We start from the raw sequence: 22,963 nt of genomic DNA, 5'->3' as shown, positions 1-22,963 counted from the left end.
CACCACCCATCTCTCTCTCAATATAAATTTCATCCTTAACTTAACAATTGTTTAGGTGGTATTTGATAAAATTAAAAACTGAAAATTAAGTATTAAAAATTGAATACTAAATTTTTAAGTTAAAAAGTTGTTTGATACAAATTTAAGTGCTGAACTAAAAATAATTTGTTTCATATGTATAAGATTAAATTTAAAATTTATTATTTTTAAATTATATATTTCAATTTTTATATTGTAATGTGGTGGCGGTAGTGGTATCGTTGATAGTAGGCGTGGTACAATGGTGGTAGCGATAGTAGTAGTGATGGTTGTGATAGTAAAACGATGGTGGTATTTATGACAATAATAACATTAGTGATGAAAGTGGTAGTAGCAGTGGTGGTGGGAGTGGTGGCGGTGGCATGGTGGTGGTCGTGATGGTAATGATTGTGATGGTCGTAGTGATAGTGGTGGCCGAATTTATAATAGTGTATATCGATGATTATATTTAGGTCTGGTTTGGCATGTCTTGAAAAAGACAAAAAATCAAAAAGTTACTTAAAAAATTTAAAAGTTATCACTATTCACAAAAAAAAAATACAAAAAAAAAAAAAAAATTTACACATAAAAAAATATAACTCAACTTTTTGTTGAAGTGATGGGTTGTTCGCGTGATTGGTCTGCTGTACTGGTTTAGAAATGATTGCCTCCTTCATGGACAACCATTTAGACAATGTTGTTCGGCTCGTGAGGGCTATCATAGGTCACATTTTGATAATTTGAACCGTTCAATATGTAGAACTCGTTGAGTACTATATGCTTGTAAAAAATCACGTTGATCGGATATCGCTAACTATATGATCAAATCAGTTTTGTATAAAAAAATGATGGTGTTATAGTTAACTAGTGAACAAAAACTAATTCAATCAATGTGATTTCGATATCCAATCAATGTGATTTTTTACAAACATATAGTACTCGACGAGTTCTACATATTGAACGGTTCAGATTATCAAAATGGGACTCGTGGTGGGCCCCACGAGCTAAACAGCACAGTTTAAATGGTTACCCGTAAAGGAGGCAATCATTTCCTTATCTTTTACATTTTGTCCAGAAAAAGGTGTCCGATTACCCTTACTTCTTCTATTCATTTATTTATACAATTTTTTATTATATATTTTTTCGTAAAAAAATAAAAAGTTAACCCAACTTTTTAATGCACTTATTTAGGACACCCCAAACAACCCCTTAGTATTTATAAATTCAGTCATAATTAAGTAAATTTCATATAACTTACAATTTTTATAAATTTTAACTTACATTTTAAGAGGCACTTAAATTTTTAAATGATATCAATTATAATTATCAAATAAATTTAATTAATAATTATTTAATACATTTAATTTTAAGTACTAAATTATATTATCAAACATTCCTATTAATTGAATTAATTTAAACAAAATTGAAGTAGCTAAAACTATGTCACTTCTTTTTAACCTTGTGCTCTATGGTCAGATACCTTGGGCTTTTAGAGAATGCATTGTTATTGGGCGGCTACTTCAAGATTCTTTTTAAGGCATTATTAAAATCTTGAATTGATAGATTGATGTATTTTGATGTAATAAAATAATCAAAATTAAGGCAAAAATATGGAATCTTTCAGGCGGCAATTAACCACGGAATCATTGAGGATTCTAATTTCCTTATATTTGTATTTGTATTCCTATTGGTTGATCTGACTTTTTATGTCCCCCCCTTATTCCCTGGGTTATTTTAAAGGCTGTGTTTGTTGAATAGTATTTGGATATTTGTTTCTTCATGAGTAAAGTGAATCAACACCCTCAATCAATCGTGTGCCACCATGTATGATATTCCATTAAAATAAAAAAAATAAAAAAAAAAACGAGTTATAATTTTAGATAAAAATGAACTAATATAAATAGTATAAACATGTAATTGTTCAGATTGATAATAAAATGACAATATTATAATAATTGAAGAGGATAATTTAAAAAGAAAAAGATTAAACCATTGTGATTTAGAAATGGTCAGATTAAAATAAGCCTCATCCCGGAAGGAACAAAATAACAATATCACTGAATCAAGCCATCATTGATGAGGAGCAGTAAGGCTCTTGACATCTTGAAGAGGTTTAATTTGGAGGACTGGATTGCGCCCAAAAAAATTGGTCGGCCGAAGCTCAAACCCACCGGTGACTGTTGGGGAAAATCTTCTTGGACAGGAACATGGTGAAAGCCCAAGATGTACCATAGCACTATGTCTTTGTAACCCTTGTTCTCTATTTCTCTATTCCTGCATTTGCAATCAATCCATATCAACATTATTACCAACCTGTTAGCAAAAATTCAATTTAGGCCCAATCAACAGTGATTAAATCAGATTCTGTGATTAAATTCTATTAAAGACTTCTCTGGAGGTATTAAAGTAAAGAATGATTCGAACAGAAAAGAATATGTATTTATTCAATTAAATTGTCATTTGTTATTAATTACAAGAACTCAAATAAGAACACAGAAATGAAAAAAAACAGCAATCGACAAGCAAAAAAAAAGTGAGGATTGGAAAAAAAACTACTAATTTAATTTACTCCTAAAATGGTTAATTTAGAACTACTCCTAGATAACTCTTTACGAGTGTGATTGGTGGTTGTTGAGATGATTGATCCATTTTTATATATCTCTTGACCTATTTATAAGCTCAGCCACATGAGAGAAAAAGATAACCTATGCCCACGATTTCCTTAACAAGCTCATGATTTTCTTAACATCATCCATATTCCATATTTGATAGGAAGCATTTTACAGAGTTGGTGCTTGATTTAATCTTGGTTCCTTGATCTCAACAACTAACTTTCAAATTGCTGCAATTACTAACTTTCTGACCCTCTATTTAACATGTCACCGTGCCACGTCCTTAACACATCTGGCATGCCATATTAACATACCTATTGACAGAAATAATAATAAAAACAAATGTGGTCAAAATTATTCTTTGAAAATAGTTTATGATTTCAATCGACAAACCATAATTAAACTTAGCTATAATTAATAGGTCACAATTGACAAAAAAAATAAAATAAAATGTGGCACAAACACAACCTCAACACTTCAAATCCATTTGATTTGATTTGATTTTTTTAATTTTTGGGTTGTTATTATAAAAATAGAATGAGTTGTCTCAGGTTCGGGTTTGAACTAGATACAGTCACATGCCAGGTGGTAAGTGTCAGCTTTTGCTTGGAACAAAATGCTGACCTCTGCGTGGTCTAGCTCAAACTCGGAAGGGAGATCAACTAAACTCTTATCTTAAAGAAATAATAATAAATAATAATCAATTTCAAGTGCACAATTCAAGTTGTTTTAGAAGCAAGTAAAACTTGGGTGGGTTGAATCCAAACAAATCGACCACAACCCAAGAACTTTTAAAGCCTGGACATTTTTCAAACTCGGGCTTCGAAAAAAAAAAATATATTTCAACCCAAATTCATTTCAATTTGGGCTGGAATAGAGACAATTCACAATTCATCACAACCCGTCTGACTTGCACCCTACACGATCGCTCAATAATTAAAATCACTTTTTTAATAATAATAATGTTATTAACATTATTAATGAGGTTAAATTCCATCTTTTATGTTAATGAGATGGTTACCTGAGGTTCCAAACTGCTAGGTTGTCACCTCCTCAGCTTTGATCAACATACAATCCTCCAGCCCATTTTTCAGACTTGTTATATGGTGTGACCCATACATTGTACTTAGTGAAAGCTCCTCGAAATTGTGCATAATCATCGTCTGATAAACTGGAGCCCACCACCAACCCTGGGATCAGATGGTAGCCAACGGGGCTCCCCACTTTGGTCTTCTTATTGGGATTCACCACTAACAACTCACTTGGCTTCAAACCAAGCTGAATCCTTGAATCAGACTCCGTCTTAGCTGTCTTACTCGCAACCGTCCAATAGCTCTTCCTCGGTGATCCATTGTCCCTCACCCTTGTGGTTTGCAAGGTGGAGTTGACAAAGGAGTTAGCTTCACCATCCACGTCAAGATCAAGGTGGTAGATGAGGAAGTGATCATGGTATGCACCCAATGTGTTCTCTGCTAACAGTGTACCATAGACTTCCTCTTGGATCTGGTCTGTGTGGGTGCCATTTAATCCCCTCACTTCTAGCATCCCAGATAGCCCAACCTGTGATGTGGAAATTGGGCTTGTAAGCATAGGATATATGGGCATTTCCAACATTTTGTCAATTGACATTGGGCAAAAGCATCATTGGCTATACTATAAAACACAGATTAGTACTAAGAACTAGTTGGCAAAAATAAAATAAAATAATAAGGAACAAGACTTTTATGCACGAATTCAGATTTGCTGAAATGTGTAATTTCAACTTCAGCAGTGAAGTTAGAGAAGTCTCAATCTGTCAAAGCATAGAAGACCTGAATAAAAAAGAAAGGGAGAGAGTGAATACCTATATATAGTGGATGGATAGTTTTTGAAATTGACACGATCTAAGCATTTTAATTTTGGACAGACAACTGATATTTCTCAAACTTTCTGTTGTCCCATGTAACCGTTAGTTCACCAAAAAAGTCATGTTAATTCTTTTAAGAAATTTGTATTTTTTTTATACTAAAATTGTATCAAAATGATTTTGAATAGTATTTTAACACGTGACCACTTAATATGCAGTCACCAACATAAGGTAGCAGGAACTCCAACTCAACTGCACTTAATCCTTTTTCAATTACATGTATACCACGGCTTTGATGGAGCCACTTTGCTTGAATTCCCAATCAACTATGTAGTCATAGTTAGCAAGAGTTGATACCATCCTCACCGCCAGAGTCACTTCTGGTCTAACCTCTGTTACCTGCAAAACATTCCAACATCCCTTCAAGAGTTCACTAAAATTTATACCAAAACAACAAAAACCAATTCAAAATCAACAATGCTGGGCTTGGTGGTCTGCCGAGCCTGATATTGTTAGGGTTTGGGATAAGATTTTGTATCTGTTCATTTTTTCAGGCTAGGTTGGGGATGAGGAATTCTAACCGGCCCTGCACGCGCACCCATTTATAAAATATTATTTTAAACTTTAAAATTATTTAGTTACATAATAAACTATAAAAATAAAAAGAACTAATATTACCCCTGCTATAGAAGCATTATAATTTATAAATCACAGCATAAATTACCCTCTTGCATGTGATGTGTGTGCGATCCCACCTCTCTCGTTAAAGAGTCAGTAATTTATGTAGTGTCTGTAAACTTGTTGGTTTAAAATCCACTTACCACTGCCCCAGGGATTGAATTTTCAGTGTGGCACCACATGACATCTCCAGTATAGCGCTCAAATATGCAGAAAACATTTGATATATTTCCAGGAGTCCCATCTTGGCCTGTGAGGTAACCATCCATGAACACCGCATTTCTGGGCAGTCCTTGAAGGGCTCGAGTGGCACTGCACTTAGGCCGAACCCGTATTCCAAGAAGGTACGGTAGTACCATTCTTCAGTTAGATCCATGTATGGCACGAAGAGCTCGGACACAAAGGCTCTGTACAACACCCTGCGATATTCATCCTTGTCAAGATCATAGATTGATGCTAAGGATATTATCGGCCCTGCTCTCATGTCGAAACCTAGATGAAACTCCCACTTAGCCCACCTGATTTTTTGAGATCAATCAAAAAAGAAAAAACAAAAGAGAAGAAATTGTGACACATTAATCACATGAATCAATATATGAATCAGAAGGCATTTCACCCTTTGAACTAATATTAGGTCATAACAGGAAATCAATTAGCATGATTTTCAATGGGTTAACTCTGTAGGATCAGGATTATCTCCAATCCACCTTCATGAATTGGATCGTGCATGTTAGCCAATGGGGTCAACCATGCAGATTAGGTTTCTAATAAATAATAGATCCAGTAATTACAACTATCAAATCTATTTGATTTTTTCATAAATAATCTACATTAAGGGACTTACAAAATATCGGCTCAAATCAACGGAGTGGATTTGGGATGGGCCGACAGGCTGGACTGCATCCAATCCACTAAACCTGATCCATCTGTATAATGGACGAATAAAAGGACAAGTGAGCATGGAATCAACAAGTTTCAAATCTTACCCTTAATAAACAGAATGTTTGGTAGTGTTTTTATTTTTTAGAAACTACAGAAAACTTATTTAGCAAACTGTTTCTGGAAAAAAAAAATTAAAAAACAACTCACTTTTAAGAAATAGACTATCAAAATAAGCATGATCAGGCAGGCAAAAAACCAGGAACAGTGGCCCCCCAGAGGACATTACATTCTTCAGCACACAACTTATTTATTTATTTGTATTAACTTTTAAGGCATGACATGATCTGATCACAGGAGATAACGAAACTACCTTACCTAACTGTATGTCCATCAATGGTGAAACTTGGTCCATCTGATTGCAAGACTGCTATCCTCTCCACACTTGGACCAAATGGTGGCTTCTGCTTTGATCCTCTGTAGTCAGTCCCCTCCCCTTTTGGCACAGGTACCATCAACCTGTCATAGTAACCCTTGATCTTCATCATCTCAAGATCAACAGTCACTGTCATTCCCTCTATGGGCCTCATGTACAAATTAACAGTCCCACCTAAGTAATAACACATAACCCTAACCACCCTATTAGTCCTCTCCTCTCCAAACCACCCTACAGTGAAACTCCCACACACCACTTCTTCCAACTTGAGTCCCCTCTTGTCAATGGAGGCTATAAATGGTGCATATGTTAGTGGCAACTTGTTTGCAGCCTCCTGTTCTTCAAATGTGAGCATGGGGTAACCATGTCCATGGTACACTCGATCGGATACAATTGAATCTGTCAATAAGTCCACGATGATTTCATGAATTTTTTATCGACTCGGGCGATGACAAGGGCTTTGCGAGGTGGGTTTTTGGTGGGATGGTGAGAGAGCCATTGTAGGATGGTTGGTTTGTCTGGTTCTTCTAGGCCTATGTAGTGGAAGGTGAAGTTGTGGACAGGGTTGCCGTTGGAACCTTTTACTATGGTTCGGACTTGGTTGAGTTCTGATGGAGTGAGAGGATCTAGTGGGTGGTAGTGTTGGGTTGAGTAAGAGACAATGAGTGGGAAAAAAGGAAGAGGAAAATGAGAATGCTAAAGCTTGAAGCCATTGTGTGTGAGTGGCAAACAAGAAGCTAGCATATGTCTATTTGCCTTGAAGAAAAATAGAATGGGAGCTCATTACAAGTGATCTTGTTTGGGTTTATATAGGAAGCATAGACAATGAGACGATGAATCTTGAAAGGGTAATACTATAGAAATAAAAATTTGTACAAAATCTTACATAGAATAATGTGATTTTTGTGGTCCTGTCAGTTCAAGCCAAAACACCCGCTATTATGGCTCATAGTTACAAAATATCACTACCATGTCATTTAGAATGAGCTTTATGTATAAAAATTATGTTAGTGAATCTTTGAAACAAATATTTACTTTCCTATTCTAACAAACATAAATGAGATGTGCCAAATCCGACAGTATTTTTAATTGGGTGAGATACAACACAACTAGTTTGTACATTAACAATGCTATATAACGAAAAAAAATACCCAGAAAAAATATCCAAAATTTTTAAATGTGGAACAGATTCATTCTTCAAGTTTAAATCTGCAATATATATTGTTTCTGAATTTTTTTTTTCTGACCACAGAACGTTTTGGTCATAAATGGACAAATAAAATCTGACACCCAACTGCTTCCATGTTTCCATTAATGTATATTGTAATGTATCTGCACCCAACAGCATGTAAGAGTTATCATTGATAAAGATCTGTGAGCTTCATATGGATTGATCATATTCTTGGCATTTTTCTCCTTTTAATACATTATCTATATCCACATCATATTCTCTCTTTTCAAGGCAAATGATAGATGTGATGTATGTAATGCAGAAATTTTAAAACCAAGCTTTGTGTGAGAAAATTTGATTATGCATAAAACAATTCAAGTCATAATAGCAAACACTTTGTACCTGCTCTTGTTAGTCTCCATCTTCAATTTGCATCAAATCACATGTATGTTAAATAGATCTTTGTTGCAAGACTCTAGGGCATTGTGGTGACCACTTCAAAGAGATTTCATTTTCTGCAGTAATCTGTTATGTCCATACGAGCAATGAACAAATAAGTTCTTTGTGATAAAAGGTTTAAGAGATGATATTTTTAAATGGGTGCAAATAAAAAAACTGATTCTTCAATGTATATTATTGAAAATGACACAAGATATTCACTTGCATTCATGAAGCCACAGTGCGCTGTTCAAACTTTGAAGTTGCAACACCAACAAACTTGTGCTCAAGTGGTTTGATAGATGAGGTTTGAGTGAGAGGTCTCTTTCTAGGACATGTGTGCTGGCTTTCCTGTACTAAAGAAGAAAATTTTCAGAAAATGGGTGCTCAAAATTCAAAGGAATTGAAACAAACTAAAGGGGGAATAGGTTGAATTGCTGTTGCAAAAGGAAGGTAACTGCATGCTGGAAATAGAAGTGATTGAATGCTGGTGATAGCTGTGGGCACAGTTGGCAGCATTGTGAGTATTAAAAAAACAAGAAAAAATAACTAGATAAGTAAGAAACACTAACCAGGAAAGGAATGTGTTCACTGTCCTTAGAATAAAATGCGCCACTCTAAGTACGTGACTAGAGCAGAAGGTTAGCAACATACGAGACCAATAGAAATTGATTTCCAAAAAAAGCAACCCCCTTTTTTAACTTCTCCACAAAAAAAATAAAAATAATAAAAAAATAAATAGAGAGAGAGAGAGAGCCTTATCTCTTTTTCCAAAAAGAAACTGATAATTATATTTATTTCAATCAAATCGTTACTTTTCATTCAAAGCCTACTAAGAGTATATAACTGTTGGAAGTTCAAAAGCAATCCTTCAAAACCTTCTAACATGTACTTCACAATCTTAGGAATCAATAACCACTAAAGACAAAAACAGTCAGAAATGAAGTAATCTGAATAATTCCAGGATCTCGCTCAAGCAGGTTTCAGTCAGAGGGCCTGCTTGAGCGCGCTTTTCAAGAAGGCTTCGAACATAGCTTTCTAGTTGTCCAACTAGGGGCTGCTCAAGCATCTTCTGAGTGGGCTTTGAGCGGGGGTGATAAGGTTGTCTCTCAGCCTCGTATATAAACATGCTATGGCATAATAAAATAGTGTAAAACATGCTCTTTGAATACAGATTTTGTGACTCCAGTCCACTAAAAGTTATAAAACCAAATTTTTTATTTTGAAATACCATTAAATATCAACATTGTGGCTCGTCTATGGTAGCTGATAAAACTGAGGATGCTGAAGATGCTGAAAATGAGGATAACGCAGTGGAGGTTTCAGTAGTCAGGCATTAGAATTCAAATCAAATTTAAAAGGAATTCAAAGTTTTGCTTTTATAGAACTACAAAACGTACACCATGCTTGTAAATTCACAATTGATATCAATATGTACACCATTCAGCTATAGGCAAATGCAGAATAGATGTATTGATGTTGAAAACAATACTACCAATTGCAACTGTGAGGGTTAAAGCTGAATCAAGTCAAATAGAGCTCATCGTATAGAAAAACAGGATAGAAAAATTAAACCTGGAAAGTGAAATTACACATATCAAGCTGTATGTGGTTTTAAATGTTTCAAAGGTCTCTCCAAGGCATACAATAAACATATACTCTCAAAAAGCTAAGGCAAGAAATGATATAGATGATATTATATGGTGCACACATAAATTGGGAAGTACGTTCCCACAACTCACAACAATAATGGACTGTAACAGGAGTGTCCGATGTTGAAGTCCATCTCCTCTCCTGCAGCAAAAGTAAGCTTCTACTACGCTGTCTGTGTATTCAGTAAATGCAATAATAATTAACCTTTATATAATTCAACAATAAGTATGAATTTCCTAATCCACTCCTGCTAAATAATACCAATAGCATACCACAGTCGTGGAAGACATTACAGCTATCTGTATCAATAACATGACTTGTCAATAGGTAGAGGCCTGCTTAATTGTCCAACCACTATTGGAACCGCCACTAGCTTGGCGGCAGAACTTTTGGGCGCCTAGAGACAGTCTTACACTAGCTTCAAACCTGCACATCGACAAACTAGAATTCTAAACAGATGCCAAAATCATCATTGACATTATATTTGGGGAACCAACGTGGCCCTCGAGCAGAACAAAGGCCTCACATTGTTTTCCTCTATTCCAGCTTGTATTTCTTTTCAATTACTTGATGATGCTATGGGAAGTAAGTACCCGAGACTTGTAAACTCTTATCTTCAATTAACGCACGTTCCAGTTTTACCAGCAAAAACAAAACCAAAAAAACAAAACAAAACAAAACAAAAAAAACATGCCAGTTGAATCATATTAGAATAATAAATTAAACATTTTCTTCCTTGTCAATTCATTTTGTTAGTAAATCAATCAAGGAAAGGAGTTAAAACAGCAATACACATTTATGCAACATACTAGACATAATTCATTCATGTCCTCAGTAAAATCATAATAGCACTAGAAATGTCTGTCAGCAATCATTTGAGGAAGAATACACATCTATTCATTCTTCCAAGCATACAAAATCAATGAGAAACCAAGACCTGATAATTTAGACTCCCTAAGACTCCGCGAGCAAGGCCAAGGTGGTGGTGGTATACAGGGATCAGAAAATGCTTGGCTTGCCCACAATTTCTCAGCAGACAAACAAGTTTGGAACATGAAAACCGCATTCCCAAAAGCCGTACCAAACAACCAGTCATGGACATCCCAGAACAGTTCAACCGGGAGACCATCAACCCAAATGGTCTGATTTCCACGAAACTTCCACCGGAGGTGCTTCACCTGCATCACCATCTTACTGTCCACTCGAATCACAAGACATGGATCACTAACACCGACAGTATCACACTCAATTGTGAGGCCATGAACATGACCATTATCACAGAATTGAGCCTTAGTGCCATAAACCCTTTTACCAAAAATGTGTTCCCTCTTTGAAATGAACATTGCATTGGAGAGGGAAGGGTTTGCATTAGTCTTTTTGAATGCTTCTTTCCTCAGATCCCCAATTAGAAGAACCAACTCTCCCTTACAAACTACAGCAAAGTAATACCCCTCCAAGGGCTCCGGCCCGGATCCGAAATGGGCAGAAGAAAGGTCCCAATACATGTCAATTTTGCAAGAATTTACTTCCAAACACTTAGACCCTTTTCTCTTTGAGAACAAAGAAGGTTTTACATCAACTTTACAGAGACATTGGTTCAACAAATCATCAATTTCAACACTCAGACATTGACCCATCAAGTTCTTGCTCCATATTATGGTGACCAAGCAAGACTGGCCAAGCAATTTACACTTGTACACGCATGTAACTACATTTTGAGAAGCTTTGTTCACACTAGAACACGAAACATCGGCTACTTGAACCCCATTTTCACCAAAACAAGAAGGGAAGTCCTTCATTTTGCAAGAGAAAAAGAGGGGGGAAAAGTGAACCCAAAATTTGCTCAATCTTTCCTTACTTATTAGACAAAAATTGGGGCTTTGGGTCTCTTTTTGTGAAGATTGATGCAATGGGTAAGAAATGAGCAAGGAAAGAGAGAGTACAAGTTCGTCATACCAGAATTGGATCAGTTGGAGATGAAATCAAGAGCCCATTTACAAAACTTGGTTTGAAATCTGCTTGGGGCTGCTGGAAGCCTGGTATTGTGATGGGGTGTGATGGTTTTGGTTGATTTGGCCATGGTTTTAATCTCTGAGGAATGGAATGGACTGTTTAAAAAAGGACAGGACAAGTGACACAGCAAAATTAGGGGCACCTTTGCGGAAGAGCGAGAGAGAGACAGAGAGAGGGAGAGAGGACACACAAACGGAGTAACACTCACACCTCTTACAATTCCTTTCCAGGCGTCTTTTGTTTTCTTTAATCACAAAAAATATTCCCAGTTATTAATTATTAATATTTTATTTATTCTTTTTTTTTTTTGTTGGGGGCACAGGCATTAGCAATGTCTTATATTAATGATTGATTTGAGATGATATAAATAAGTATATTTTTTGACTTTTTATAAAATATAGATTGGATATGAGTTGGGTTTGAAGTGATATAGTAGAAATGTGGTTTTTTTATGAAATATGGATTGTGTATGAGTTGAGTTTGAAGTGATGTAATAAAAAAGTGATTTAATTTAAATAAGATAATGTGACTTAAATAGAATAGTAATTTTTTAATTTTTTTAAATTATGACAAACAAGGTCTAACTTTATAGATTGTCCACAAAAAAAAATTATTTACCGCGCGAATCGAATCTAAACCTTGAGGGCAAAGATTTCAATCCTTACCCACTCAACCAACGTCCGTTGGTATTTTTTTGATTTATTTTATTATATCATTTTAATCCTTTAAAAAAAAAAGAATAACTTACCAATTAGATTGACAAAAAATAAAAAATTACTCAAACTTACACCCTTATAATTTTTTACTTGCACCTCATCACACAATCACTTGCACCTCTAATATTGTTGTAATTTTTTTTTATGTCCCACTGTCTAGTAATTCTCCGTTCAAAAACAGATATTAACCTTTATTTATATTTGAATGGATAAAAAATAAAATAAAAATTACTATTCAACGGTGATATCTAAAACTTATTAAAGATTCATAAAAAAAAATTATAATTATAATTATTAATATTTATAATGCTTAGCATTTATTTGCAATAATTTTTTCAAATATGGACGGACTTGAAATTCTCCCTAAAAAATGGGGTCCCTAGTCTTAAGATTGTATAATATAAAGGATATCTAATATTTTCATAATATCTAAAGTCCCTCAAGAGAAATTTTCTCCAGAAAAATTCTAGCAGGATCAATTTTTTTAGGCTTGATTTAGCAACATACAAACGAGTGATGCCATAAAAGCAATACAATTCTAAAATCTCCAATACAAGACTGCCTGCTAATATCTTCTGAATTACATCATCACTTAACCTAACATATCCAATTGACAATTTCTTTAGTGATTTCCAGTCAACAACTCGTTTAGACAGGACAATGCACAAAGAAAAATATAATTTCTATAAAGGATGAATTGATAAACAAGAGTTGTGGCAACACGAAATGATTGCACATTCTGTAGTGGCGAATTTGAGTTGAAGCTCCTCAGTGGCGTTCCTTGTTGCAAAGCAAATCCACAAGTTGACATTAGAAGCAAAACACGAATCGTATTTGAAATCAAGCTCGAATTTTTTAAGTTTAGAAGAGTTGCAGAGAAGTAGGGTTTTATAAACAAATGTGATAAATTCAAGAGTGAAAAATGAGTGATGGAATGGTAGTTCAAAGGTTTTGCCATCTTTTGGACAAGACATTGGTTTTGGCGACGTCTTCAATGGTGGATAAGAAGGAAAGAACAAGAGCCGTAGTTTCTTCGCTGGGGAGAGTTGTGGTTTCATCTTCTTGCTATCCTTTTTCGCTCTACTTTACTTTACTGCTTAAACAACAACAACAAAACAAGGGTAATAGGGTTTATTTGTTTTAGAGGAGAACATGAATAGCTTAACCAAGGGGTTGTTTAGTGCGAGAAAAGAGAGGAGAGAGAATGAGAGAGTGAGTGCTATATATGGGTGTGGGTGAAGACCTTAGACTATAAACAAAAATTATTATGAACTTTTCTCATTATTAAAAGTTAGAAATAGATATTAGACCAATTTTTTTAAAAAAATAATAATTTAAAGATAAGAAAAAAATAATATTAATTAATTAGTGTAATTAATCTTCTTTTTATTTGTTTGTTTATCTTTACTTTTTGATTGCGATTGTTTTAGGAAAAAAGTACGGAATTGAATTATCAAACTTACCCAAAAGATATTATACTATTTTTATAATTACAAGAAAGAGATAAGAGACCATTTTAAGCAGGAGTAGGGCTCCATTTAAATATATGAGATTGGAGGAGAGGAAGTCGGGGTAATGAGCAAAACATTGTTATTAATATTTGTCAATTATTTATTTATTTATTTATATTTTATGAAACATCATATGAAAAGTTAACCAATATGAGCTGTCTAATCAAAAGTCATTAGCCAATACAATAATGCTTGAGATCACTAAAAGTGGTGTTTTAAAAGCACCACTAGTGATGTGGCAGTAGATGGAGCCCACTGCTTGTGTCTTGTTTTTTTTTTTTTTTATTTAAAGTATTTGCCAACTCATTAGTGGTGCTTTAGAGTACCACTTTTAGTGGGATGTATCATTACCCGTAGCCAATATCAGGTTGTGTTTGAGCCATCTCCGCCAAGAGTGGGATTGAGTAAGAAATTCGTATAATTTGTAATCTGATCTAGTCTAGTTTAATTTAGTAGGTTTGGATTGATTTTTTAAATTCGTGATTCGGTTTCGAATTAGAAATTTAAAAATCCGTAGGCTACGGATTGGTTCCGGATTAAATCTCACGGTTCCAGATTGAAACCGATCTGAACCGTATACAAAAATAGTCTATATTTAAAAATCTGCGCTTTTGTTTGTTGTTGCTGCTGTGCTGCTGCTTCTATGCTTTTGTTTGTTTGTTACTTCTGTTCATGGAGTTTTGTTACTTTTATTTGTCTAAAACTAGTTTTTTTTTTCATTGCTTTTATTTGATGCTATGTTTAGTTTTAATACAGAGGAAAACTCTACTTTGTATAATGTGTATCCAATTTTATTGTTTTTGTTTGTTGCTTTTGTTTATTGCTTTTGTTTGATGTTATGTTTCTGTTTTTATGACATTAAAATGTTGTATATTTTTTTTTTATTTAATTATGTGAATCTGTGATCATAAACAAATCCAATCCGTGTTTAAACGGATTGGTTCTAGGATTTAAACGAATTGGATTGGTTATAATTTTTCAAGAACCGTAGATAACGGATTAGTTCTAATTTTACCCTAATCCGGACTAATCCGGACCACGCTCACCTCTAGTCAAGAGTAATTTTAAGGTCATTGCTATGAGGAATCGTGGTTTTATGACCAGCTGAGTTAGAGACTGGGAGATGGGAAGTTTACTGGTTTATTCTGGTCGACTCTTGTCTTCATGTGACTCACCCAGTTTTGATCTTTAAGCCACTCCTGACATGGAGTGAATGAGACACTACCATAAGGATTGAGGCTTTGCGATAAGTTATGGAAGGGGCTGGAGGATGTGGTGTTTGATCTCATGGTGTGATCGGCTTTGATTATGACTGTTGTTGTTGTGGTTTTTGTTTTTGCTATATTCCCTAAGACTGTTAATTATGATATCTGATCGCACGAGTTTCATGTGACCTTATCGGGATCACTTATGAGGTATATATTTTCCTCCGTTATGGCTTTTGAGAGTGTCTATGAATGCCATGGCTGTGAAGTGCGAGATGCTTATCCGACTACAAGTTTTATTCGTGATAGAGACTAGGAGCTTGTGGGGAGGTTAGTAGAGTTGATTAGTCTCAGTGGTTGTTTTAACTGGTTTATTTATGCGTTTGTTCATATATCAAGTTATATTTTGTATTTTATGTGATTTCGTGTTGTATAATTGCCCATATATCTTCCTTAAGTTTTCATCTATTATCTCTGATGGTAGAGATAACTTAGGGACAAAAAGGATATATGGACAAATTGAGATTTTATTTTTGGTTTCTTGTTGGTTCCCCGCAATTACAGGATTGTTATAGTTATGTGTGATAGTCTCCCCCCTCTTTAGGGAGCGGTGTTAGATTTGGTATATTACTTGAGGAATATTCCTTGTAAATGTGTAAATTCTTTATTTTTAATTTATGACTTACCTATCTAAAAAAAAAAAAAAAAAAAAAAGGGTCATTAGTCGGTATAGATTTTCATTTGAAAAGATAGATTAATCCTAAGACAAAATTGAAAGGAATATTGTTTTGAGCGTGTTTAGTTGATTTTATAAAGGTATTAATCGCATCACGTGATTTCTAATCCACCAAATTGTTGGTATTGATATACAAATCTGATCACACTCCCTCAAATTATAGCATCAATGATGTACCAAAAAAAAAATGAAGTTGGTGGGTGAGCCTAATTTGACTTTATTAGGCAAGTATATTCAATGTGTTTGGTTTTATTTTTTTAAATTTAATTTCTTGAAAATTTAATTTTTAATTTTTGTATTTTTTTATTTTTAGTGAATATTTTTAAAATTTTAAACATATTTTTTTTTATTTTTTTAGATGTACCTTACTTAGATGTATCTAAAAAGTAAAATATTTGTAAAAAATTAATAAATATACAAAAATATGAAAATATACTGAATTTTTTTTTTTTTTTGTATTTTTGATATTTAGTAAATTTTTTAAAGATTTTATGAAAATTATACTTTTTAAGTGTATTTATATTAGGTATGTCTAAAAATTAAAAAAATTGCTTAAAATATTAAAAAATCAATAAAGATATAAAGAAATCTGAAAAATATTTTTAAAAAACTGAAAACAAATATGGTGATTGTTTTTCTAGCAATATACAAGTAAAAAAAAAAATAAAAAAGAAGCTTAAAGATTTTGCCCCCATATTCATATATTTCTCTTGAGCTGTTGATTCTACAGAAACTTGATTCGTAGACGGGTGAGACAAGAATTTTCTTAGGAAAGGATAGCTTGAAAAAGACAAAGCTAAAAAGCATATTTTAAAAAGTAAAAGATTTTTCAACAAACTTCAATAAACTATGTGATGAGACTACTGTATCTGTATCTAATATGCAACACAAAGGCACTCTGTGCCAGCTGCAACAACAGAAGAATAAAATATACTGTATATCATAACATAAAATATATATTGGTCATGCAAACTTTTGAAAAAGTAGAAGATCTCTTAAAGATTTCAATATATATATATAGTTCAGAAAGCTTTGAGTAAGATGCCAGTAATTGGAATGACGCAAATCATGTTCAACCTCAATTTCACTTTGTTCTATATATATATATATATATATTAGTTATTATGTGTAATTTGAATAAAAAAGTAATAATATGAGAATAATAATAAAGCGAAATGCACACGCACAGTATTTGTTGTTAAAATAAAAAGTACTTTTTCTATCAAACTTATGATCTTGATTTTTGTAAACACCAACTATATAAGTATTTAAAAAAAAATCCAAAATATCATGAGAAACCTACACATATATATTAGTATAAATAGATACATATAACAAGAGACTATTAAATTAAATTGTTATAAATTTTAAAATCATGCATTATCAAAGATTATGGTCGGATCTTAAATTTTGTTATAAATTTTTTTTTTTTTTAAATTCAGGATATAAACACAATTTAAGAAAATATAAATAAATAAAAATTTAAAAATATGTTGTCAAAACACCAAATGGCCAAAATTCATGACACTCAAACCAACACGTCTAGGCCTTGTTTGGCATGCAACACTTTTAGCTTAAAAGTCAAAAAGTTATTAAAAAAATCAAAAAGCTTATAACCTATTAAAAAGTCAAAGATTTCATTTTATCTCTATTTTTGTACATCTTTTTGTAAAAAATTAAGAAGTCATTTCAAATATGCTAATTTTTTTACCTCATATTTTAGTTAAAAAATCAAAGAGTTATTAAAATCATGTATTTCCAAACGAGACCAGTCTTTTTGGCTAGAACTTTCTACTTCCAATAGCAATTTATTCACTTATCTGCATGTGAGTTTTATTCTCTATGAATTTGTTAGGGTTTCTTTCTCTTACTTTAGACTTTTATATATTTATTTATATTATATGTTTTATATTTAATTTTCAATATTATGATTGTAATTGGTTGATGCTCAATAAATAAATGTCTTACATAATAATATTAATGTCAGTAGGTCCAACATACCGACCATAATACCATATACTTTTGCAGGGTTTGTGATGATGACATTGTTAAGCTTGTATTTAAGCCAACATTCAACATGATATTCCAAGGTCAAAAGGTAGTTTGTGTGTGAGACAAATAATGTAAGGGAATGTAATTGTCCATCAGATTACTTTGAAAACACTCAGAGTCCTTTCCTCAACTATTTTTTTCTTTTCTTTTCTTTTTTTTGTTTTCATATTATGTGACATACCAAAAACAAAAAAAAAAGTTTTGAACGAAAGCTGTTATGCAATGAGAGCATATAGCTTTTTTACAACCTTTTGCCTTTGTGCCCTTGTCCTCTTTGTGCAACAGGGTATTTCATCAGTGTGTGATCTATTATTATGTTTCCTTCTCATTCCACCACCAGCTAGTGCTAGTCATAAATGTGAAAGCATTCCGCTAGCTACTCAATACTTTCTTGGGAAAATTAAATTTTGGTTGAAATATTTTAAAACAATTATAATTTTTTATAAAATTGGAAGTAAAGTTTGTGAAGGTTAGTGAGTTTTTAAATTGGAGTATATGAAAAGATGTTAGTTTGTATTATAATTTAATTATTAACATATTAACTGCTATCTTATAAGAGGAAAAAACATAAGTTTATGCCTGATACAAGTAAAAATTGTAAGTATTGAATACAATTTTCACTTGCACCTACTTAAACCTACTTAAACCTTTATAAAAGTTTAATTATTTAGAATTATTTTTACTAAAGCACGATTTTCCCTACTCTCTTTCTATAAAAGCTAAACTACAAATAAAAATGATGAACTCCAAACTTGAATTGTTCCTGTTTTTTCACATCGTAAGATCCTCTACAATAAGATGGTTTAAGAATTAAAAAACACAAGGTTAAATTATAAACACACCTCTTGAGATTTGTTTAAAATACGAATTGCTCCCTGTGGTTTGAAAAATTACAAATACCTCATTGTTAGAATTTTTTGTTTAACAGAATTAATTAAAAAAGTGAAATTTCTAACTGTTCACCTATACAATAATAAAATTATCTGAATTATTAAATGAAATAAAATTTTAAAATTATTAAAAACTGTTGATTTATTAATAAAAGAACCTATTTGTTATGAAATTAAAAACCTTAGGGGGCATAATGTAATTTCTAAAATTACGGGAGGTAATTTGTAATTTAAGTAAATCTCAAGGGATGTGTTTATAATTTATCCAAAACACAATTATCGGGTAGTTTAACCTTACACTAATTTGATTGTATTTTGGGCTCTTATTAATTCACCGTTGCAAGTATGAAATTATCACATATGATAATAGTCTCTTTTTCACCATTAACAAAGAAACCACCATATGGGCACAATATTGAAAATTTTCACATGATTCTACAGATGACAGAGCATTAGAACAAATAGTTTAGAGACAAAATATTTTTATAAGGGTGTTTGTTTGTCAATGTAGAGGATTGGGATTAGATTGGTAATATGTGAATCTCGTAAAAATTATGTTTGATTGCCCACAAAAAGATTGTGTTAAGAATCCCAATGAGATCATGAATTCACCAAATTGTCGGATTAATATTAATCTTATGATAATAATAGCGAAAGTACTAAAAATTCCAAATATTATAACAACATGACATAACAATTAACCTGAACCACAACCCATCCTCATATTGAACCAACATGGCATGTGGGTTATAAGTTAATTTGGCCCACAGCCCACACTACTTAGTAACAATTACCACAAACCATGCCTTCATCCATGTCTCAGTCTTCAATTTATTTACTAACAATGCCCATTCCTAGAAGAAAAATCATTATTATCAAAATGATGAATTATAAAAATTGGGGGCATAGTAGTGTGATATCAATTAATTTATTTTTAAAAGTGACTGAATGATTGAAGCTTATCCTCAAAGTTTAACCCATATTGTCCTCAAAGGTTCTCATATTTTCAAAGTTATAGATTCTTTAGATTAGTGTCGTTCTAATTAAAGAGTAATTCTCAATTAACGAGGGTTTAGATTTCAGTATATTATTTAGGCAATTAAAAAAATTCTACGTGTATAGAAAATCTATTCACAAAAAGATCCGACAAAAGAGTGTGTTTTGTGTGCATTTTGTGCACGAAAATATATCTATTTATATTTATATAAAATGATTCATCAGACAATCCACGATGGTAAAAAATAAGTTATTAGCCTACTCATTACTTTTTGTCACAAGACACATTTACCTCTAATTTAAGTTGAAATTATTAGAGAATCGGTGGTACTATATGCAGCAATTAGTGTACTAATACTAGTTATGACATTATTATTGACCCCACTCATTAATCACATTACAAATCTCAAAAACCTCTTAAATTATGCCACATCATCAATTGATATATTAATTAGTATACTAATTAGTGCATATAGTATTATTCATTAGAGAATAAGAATTGTGTGTGTGTGTGAGAGAGAGAGAGAGAGAGAGAGAGAGAGAAAGAGAGAGAGAGAGAGAATTTGGAATTGAAATGGGAAGGGTGAGAAGCTAATAGGACACATTCAAATTGAAAATGGGTAGTATGTTTTGGCAACCCAAACAGATGGTTGTGGACCTGGTTGTGCCCAAATTGGCAAACCCACCAATCAGGGTCTGTGTCCCCAATAAATAAATGTCTTTTGCATATTGGGGTCACACATGGTTCTTACTTTTTATTAAGGGCCCAAATTTTTATTTTGGGCTTGTCTAATCTCCTACTTTGGGTCTGTACTCCCACTTCCAGTTTCGTTTTTTGTTCCCTTCAGATCGATATGTACTAGTCAGGCTAGCCACCAGCTAAGACCACGAGAAATGCCAAGAAACTTTTAAAACTTAAATTATTCGCATTTATGTGGTCGCGAATTGGAGTCTTAATCTTAATCACAGATATTGATTAATTTGTAAATAAATCAATAATTGAGACACAATAATCAAAGAGATCTTCACTATCGTAAAAAAAAAAAAAAAAAAAAAAAAATTAATCAAAGAGACCTTGAATGTTTTCTTGATCCAATGGCTCTAATTTCCTTTCACCCATCTTTCCCTTTTCGTTCGACAAACATAAAGTGACCAATTGGAATTTAATTTAATCAATTTTGTAAATTAAGATTGTGCTTAGATTATAAATTTACATAAAACAATTGAAATGAGAAAGAAAAAGGCAAGGGTAATGAAAAGAATAAATATATATTGTTCACATTTTTAATTTTTTTTTTCTTTTGAAGACTTTATCTACCTCATAATCCAAATAAAATTTAAAGAAAAAATTTGACACGGGTAAGTCCATAAAGGATATAGCCCACCATTTAGGGCCCAATATATAATTCAAATACTAAAGTCCAATGTTGCTGAAACTCAACATGGCATTAAGAACCAATAACATCTAAACACGTGGCAAGAGAAGGACAAGCCACATAAGCAGACAAAGATCCTGTAAAGTTATTGCACTGTACATCAACCATTAATGAAGGCCTTTACAGCATTTATTGCGATAACCCCCCCCGGTCAAGACAGAACGGCCTCACCATGAACAAGGCAAGTTAGAGTATAGACTTTCAACCATGGCGACAGGTCGGAAGGGACAATGAAAATGATTACCAGAGGATATAAGTAGACGTCGAAGACAAGAAGAAGGTTAAGCTTTTCTATCTCTAATCTATCTCTATATTTCATCACTCTTTCTAACTTGCTCGTCGGAGGGTCCGCTGGGAGACTCCCCGTTCCCCATTGGACTCTTGTGTAGATCTCTTTGCGGGCTTGGTATATCGGGCACCGGTCTGGGTAGCGTGGATCGGTCCAACCCGTTCCATCTAGAACACGTTGTATCATTAGTTGGCGCCGTCTGTGGGAATTCTTTTTGCTTCACGCACTAGTTGTGCTCATTGTCGTCGAAGACCCTTTCCCAACAACCCCTTCCTGGCACCCACCAAGGTGGATGGTCACGAGTAGATCCATGACTTCTCACCACAATGTTGCCGACCACCAAGCCGACCCTCCTAATCCAAACAACCCACCGCAGTCTTTCACCGAGCTCACCAACAACATTAACTGTCTTGCCGAGCAAAACCAAGCCCTAAATAATGCTCTACTCCAAAGAAACCTTCATATGCCCCCTCCACCACCTCCAGATATCCCACCCAACCAAGAACGAGCCCCGAGCCATCCCATCCAACAGCCCTACCCACCCAACTTGGAAGGCTTGCAACCCCTTCCCCCAGATATGAACCCACCTCCCCGGGTCCCATATCCGTCGGTCCAGGCACCCACCCTCGAGGGAAAGGCCAGTAGTGTCCAGCCTCCGCTGTATTCCGGTGGTGACAACATTCTTCTCTAGGATGCAGAACTCCGAGTCATGAAGCTCCAGCTCCAAGGAGTCATGCAGAACATGCAGAACAAACCATATACCACAGCTAACTCACCGTTCATTGCCTCCATCAGGGACAAACGCTTACCTTCTAAATTCAAAACGCCCTCACTTGACTCTTTCAACGGCACAACTGACCCGGTCGACCATTTGGAAACTTACAAGACCCTCATGATCCTCCATGCATTCCTTGACGAGATCATGTGTCGCGCTTTCCCTGTAACTCTTAAGGGGTCGGCGCAACTCTGGTTTAGTCAACTGTCAGCAGACTCTGTCTCCACTTTCCAGCACCTAAATGACTCATTTCTCAGCCATTTCATTGGTGCCCAGCGCCAGCGGTGTCCGGCAACCCAACTCCTCAATATCCGTCATATCGAGGAGGAGTCGCTGCGCAGCTTCGTCACCCGCTTCAACACCGAAGCCCTGCAGGTGGCGAAAAACGATGACAAGGTCATCTTCACGGCTTTCATGGCCGGTCTACGATCATCTGACTTCCTTTTCTCCTTCTCTAAAAATCCCCCGACCTCCATGGCAACCCTACTTTCCAAAGCCCAAAAATACATGAACGCCGAAGATTCCTTAGCCGCCCGACAATATCCTACAGTAAAAAACCCGACCCCCAGAGAGAAGAGAAAGGACTCTGAAACCAGAAACAACTAGTACACTC

General features: G+C 34.1%; 1 protein-coding gene and 1 pseudogene across 2 annotated transcripts; both read right to left on the bottom strand.

The window, feature by feature from the left end:
* Positions 1-1,892: 1,892 nt before the first annotated feature.
* LOC114316174 (amine oxidase [copper-containing] alpha 2, peroxisomal-like) lies at positions 1,893-7,591 on the bottom strand (annotated as a pseudogene). Its single transcript, XR_014333943.1, has 6 exons — positions 7,523-7,591; positions 6,412-7,165; positions 5,298-5,672; positions 4,762-4,875; positions 3,652-4,190; positions 1,893-2,292 (listed from the first exon to the last, which is right to left on the bottom strand). The product of XR_014333943.1 is annotated as an amine oxidase [copper-containing] alpha 2, peroxisomal-like (transcript).
* A 1,587-nt stretch (positions 7,592-9,178) lies between these two features.
* Positions 9,179-12,010, bottom strand: LOC114316217 (uncharacterized). Its single transcript, XM_028262884.2, has 3 exons — positions 10,627-12,010; positions 9,519-9,597; positions 9,179-9,412 (listed from the first exon to the last, which is right to left on the bottom strand). The coding sequence occupies exons 1-3, from the start codon at positions 11,528-11,530 to the stop codon at positions 9,319-9,321; spliced, it is 1,077 nt and encodes a 358-aa protein (XP_028118685.1). The 5' UTR covers positions 11,531-12,010; the 3' UTR covers positions 9,179-9,318.
* Between the last annotated feature and the right edge of the window lie 10,953 nt (positions 12,011-22,963).

Source organism: Camellia sinensis, chromosome 6, assembly GCF_055761805.1.
Source record: "Camellia sinensis isolate YWXY chromosome 6, ASM5576180v1, whole genome shotgun sequence".
NCBI lineage: Eukaryota > Viridiplantae > Streptophyta > Magnoliopsida > Ericales > Theaceae > Camellia > Camellia sinensis.
Note: the sequence above shows the minus strand (reverse complement) of the source record. Positions and strands in the feature narration are given on the sequence as shown.